This window comes from Mizuhopecten yessoensis, unplaced genomic scaffold (assembly GCF_002113885.1).
Source record: "Mizuhopecten yessoensis strain PY_sf001 unplaced genomic scaffold, ASM211388v2 scaffold8537, whole genome shotgun sequence".
NCBI classification, from domain to species: domain Eukaryota; kingdom Metazoa; phylum Mollusca; class Bivalvia; order Pectinida; family Pectinidae; genus Mizuhopecten; species Mizuhopecten yessoensis.
In genome coordinates, this window is record NW_018407597.1 from 415883 (window position 1) to 420941 (window position 5059).

The window sequence follows — 5059 nt, forward strand, 5'->3', positions numbered from 1 at the left end:
ATCTCTCCTTTTTGTTGACTTTCAAAATTAAAAATGTTTGTTTGGCAATATTTCAATCTATATCAGAATAAAGCACGATTCAACAAAATATTTGTGAGCACGTGGGCATTTTACTTGTTACAATATAGTAGGGATTATTAACATTTGTATTTGTGCATCTATTAAAATCATAGCCTCAATTAATACAATGTTATAATACTTGCCAACTTCATGGACTGATACTTAAAATGATATATACATGTATGTAAATGTTTATCTGTTTTTTAACAATAGCATCAGTGTAAACTTAAATATTGCTACATACATTTTTATTTTTAATGATATCTTTGGCACTTTTGAAACTAATACCCTATACATGCATCACGACAGCTGCCTGTTACACGAACTTGCATATATCACAGCATTTTCCAAGAACTGTAACATGACGGCGTTTTCAGGTAGTTAAGAACGAATGGCAATTTTAATACGAACGGACAGATAGCCAATATGTAAATACACATAACATTACAGCTCTTCCTGTTTTAACACAAATATTCTTCCTGATTAACTAAATGGTCTACCAGTACAAATCAAGTTGCAAGACTAGACACCCGTCTAGCTTGTTTACGTCATGGTATCTCACGCCGTCTCGGCGATTAACACTTTGCCGGGGGGCATCTCAGAAACCCTACATAGCGGAAGCTTTCTCCTTTCCATACAATACCGAAGGAATTGCTGGGTGTATAAAAGGGCAATATCCGTAGTCAATCGTCAGTATTTTGCAGCGCCAGTAAAGTAAGTACATGAAACTAAAGAGCTCTCTCTCTCTCTCTTGAGTGATTTTTGATAAACTTCGTTCTTAATATTAAGTCATACGCAATCAATTAAGATTTTTTTTTTTTTTTTTAGTTTCAATTAAGTTTTTGAAAAATATATATCATTTTGCATAGTGTGTTTTAGTTACAGTTAAGTTTAAAAAGACCGAAAAGAAATGTCAATTTGACATCCATATCGAGTAAACTACTTCTTTTGTACAGATATTCAGTAAAGATGAGAGCCGCCTGTGTCACACTTTTCGTTGTTGTCGCCGCCCTGGGCCTCAGCGCCTGTCTTGGACAGGATTGGGATGATGTTTACGATGACGATAACTACTATGGGGTTCCACAGTATTCGAGCGGCGGATATGCGACGAGTTACCCTCAGTATGGTGGAATGACTTACGGAAATGGATACGGACAGGGATACGGAAACGGAAAGGGATACGGAAAGGGATACGGACACGGTTACGGAAACGGAAAGGGATACGGAAAGGGCTACGGAAGGGTTGAGAGCACTGTTATCCGTACTCCCTACGTCGCCCCTATGTATCTGCCACCCCCACCTGCAGCGCCAGTGGGAGGATTCGGAGGATTCGGAGGAGGATTCGGAGGAGACGATGGCATTTTCGGTCAAAACAACGGTTTGAGTAAGTAGCCAAATTTCTGAAGCAGATGTTTCATACTTGATTCTTTAAATCAATTTAAAGAAAATAATGTTTTGCATGTCTGCTGTATTTTTAAACTACTAAAATGTTTTAAATGATTTTTATACTTCATATATGATAGCATTAGTTGGTGGAATTTGTTGTTTTATTTTAGATATATGATTAAAACATGTGAAATGGCTTGTTATGTGTAAGGAATTTTTCATTTCAACTTAAAATTAAAGTCTTAAATAACATTTATTTATATCATTGATATCTATATATAAACCTAACAGGTTTATTAATACCTATTACACAGACTTTGTAAAATATTTATTTACTAAATTTCGTTTCGCATTTTTCAGTCTTGATGCTTTTGCTTCTGCCGTTACTGCTCAGCAACTCCAACGGAGGACTGCTCGGTTAATTGGTTTATCCACCATGTTATTTATATCTCTGCAACTACTATCTATGTAAGTATCTCACAATCTCTATATGAAACATAGGCTAAGAGTAAGATACAATGTAATTTACATTGAAGGAAAAGGAGCATACATACAGACCAATGTCTTATATTAATTTTTGAAAAGAAAATTTTCCTGGAATAGAATAAATTACAAATATATAAATATTTCATGTAATGATATACATTCAAGGGCAAGCAACCCCTATTTTTACATTGACTAAATTATTTCAACAAAAATTAAATAAATATATATTCAAAGATACATGAATATATTTTAATCATATCAATAATGATTCTGTTTCTAATATGATGTGTTTTTCTCGTTTCAGATATCGCGCAATATCATGTTATGTTTGGTTCATCTGTGGAAATCCGTCTGTTCTTTGTTGTATTTAAATATTATTGTTGCTGCCGCTCATCGTTCATTAATAAAACATGTACAATAAACATTTGATTTTGAATTGATTTATGATACATACATATAGATTTTTGATATATGTTGTTTATTTCCAATTGTTTACGTTGGACATTTTGCTATAATTGAGGGGAATACATATTACTTCCCGCAAAATTGAACACGACTTTACTTTGACTACAATACAGCTTCTAGTTTCCATGACAATTTATATTCATATTTTATTTTTTATATATCATCGTTGACTTTAATGAGTGGTAATTAATTTGTATTGCTCTGAACTTTTCACAAAATGTCCAGTATAAAAAATGTGAATTCGAAATACCTATTATTGCTCACAAAGTGGAACAAGAGTTTATTTTCTAAAACACAGTTTTCCTTTTCATAAAAATAGATAAATTCATATCGTTTTTTTCATAAATGCATCATCATTCAATTTTGTGTATAGTAATATGTATTTCACTGTAACGAAATGCGTACGTTTAAACGACGTATGCCAGTGAAATGATGTCAAAAGTTCGAATCGGTTTCTGAAGCAGGAATGCGATATCAACAAACATCATTGTACTTGTTTTCACAACATTCACATTCCATGGAGTATAACTTTTATCCAGCGCTAGGTTTACTAAATTACTCTGTTTTACAAGTTCTCTCCAAATCAGAAACCATATGCGTTATATACGAACTGAAACATCACAAGAAAAGAAAAAGTTCCTATTCCGAAATCTTCTTGGAAATGAGAACATCCTGTCTACAACACTTTCAAGTAAAAGTGATGCTACCATGGCAGTAACCTAATTAGGGTATTCAAGAGCTGTAGTGTAATTCACATGTTTGAAATAACATGTATGTCATATAAACATGGACATATATATAATCTTATTGTGTATTTATATTTAACAACAGATGTTTTCCATTTTAAACACATCTTACGAAGCATTTTGCAGAATTACATAAATTCGGAAACGATAATACATACTATAAACAAGGACAGAAATTCCAATTGATCGTACCTCGACTTATCCACTGCTGACCGTGCACGAATCAATTAAAACTGTTTCTATCAATGAATCGTTAATGCAGAAGTAAATTGATTAGATTATTTTGGATAATATAAGCAAAGCGTACAACATACTAAAACATCACAGTTCATTTGTGATATAGTAAGCTGAGCGGGAATTCGGTATTTTGGTTATCGATATACCTTAAAACCAAAAGCAGAGTGTGTTTAATATGCTGAAATGGCTGACACGATATCTGGAGTTTCATCAGGATCTACATTGCGTGCCCTGCTTTTTCATCGTTTATTTCTATTTATTCATTCATTTAATAACAATAAGGAGATAATCTCAATCCATTTGCCAAAATTAATTTTTAGTTTATAAAAGTCAAATTTCCATCACGTACATACAAAAACAAACTTTTGAAAAAAAACCACCCACGTACACCTCTGCTGGTCATGGATACAATAATAATAAATTATATTTCTTCTCATAAGCTTTTGATTGGCGTATTAATATATAGCATGTCATATCAGTCGGTGCAGTCATAATAGAGTAAACAACGTGACATCATCGGAATGTATACATTTAACAATGTATTTATACATTTCACCAATGTATCTTTTGCATGAATACACTAATGAGTTGTACAAAACTTGTATCCCCGGTACTTCTGTTTACTATCGAAAATAGCAATGGAAACCCCCGGATTGTTGACGTACACATATGTACACGGTGTATGTATTACTACGTACACGAGAGTGACCGTCGATATCGAGTGATAATGACAATGACCTCAACAAAGGTTATTGAGTCAATTACACTTGAAACTGTAAATATTGTATTTTATCGATAAACAAGTTGGAGCGCGTGAGCACAGCGTTATGAGGAGAGTATTGTATTTTTCATATATTATTTGACTTAATAATTAGTATATTGACTGATGATTCCTTAAAATGTAACAGCGAGCAAATATAACACATTATTTAGTTCCATGAGATATTATTCATCCAATGAGGATGAAGGAAAATTTATTTCGTCTTACAATATACTTCATAGCAAAATTGACTTTCCTTCTAATGAGCCAGTATTAAAAACAAATGTATGGTTATGTATTATAAAAAAAAGTAAAAAATGTATCATTCATTTTTAACAATAACAATTTTGTACCATCTACAGTAAAATTGATTGTAATATTCAACGTTTCTTTCACTCCACCAGTTTGTACTCCAGATAAATGATGACTAAACCTTTGTTCTGTGGCGGCTTCTTATTTTGCTCTTGATCTCTTGTGTTTATACTATGATACCAAGTCCTTTATACACCTCTTTTAATTTGGTAACTTTTACTGCTTTAGATATAAAACAATTACATAGTTTGCTATCACACACAACGATATTAAGGAGATAATGTATATCAATGTTTATCACTTGTTATTTTATGAAATATTTCATTTATTTATTTATCATTTTTGTTTTTGTATAATTCATTAAATCAGTATGAATGGTCGGCCGGCAGAGTGGTAGCGTATTCACCTTCCGCCTAAATGAATGGGCTTGATTCCCTGATCGGACGTGAAAAGGTACAGGGTCACCTGTCCGTCCACTTGGGTGTCTCCGGGTATCCCGGTTTCCTCATACATTAAAATACCCTTGTGCGCTATATACTATACCACCAATGCCATAACGACTAATTAATTTAAGTTTCATAAATTTGTTTTATAATGTTGTTTATTA

General features: G+C 32.7%; 1 protein-coding gene across 1 annotated transcript; it reads left to right on the forward strand.

The window, feature by feature from the left end:
* The first annotated feature begins 691 nt into the window (after positions 1–691).
* On the forward strand, positions 692–2358 carry LOC110456171 (glycine-rich cell wall structural protein 1.8-like). Its single transcript, XM_021506743.1, has 4 exons — positions 692–774; positions 1017–1444; positions 1807–1914; positions 2237–2358. The coding sequence occupies exons 2-3, from the start codon at positions 1030–1032 to the stop codon at positions 1866–1868; spliced, it is 477 nt and encodes a 158-aa protein (XP_021362418.1). The 5' UTR covers positions 692–774; positions 1017–1029; the 3' UTR covers positions 1869–1914; positions 2237–2358.
* The last annotated feature ends 2701 nt before the right edge of the window (positions 2359–5059 follow it).

What these genes read in the sequence shown, in the direction of transcription:
- LOC110456171 (XM_021506743.1), top strand. Translation starts at nt 1,030, where the DNA reads ATGAGAGCCGCCTGTGTCACACTTTTCGTTGTTGTCGCCGCCCTGGGC. An exon ending in CGGTCAAAACAACGGTTTGA is followed by an intron (nt 1,445 to 1,806) that starts GTAAGTAGCCAA and finishes CGCATTTTTCAG; the next exon opens with TCTTGATGCTTTTGCTTCTG.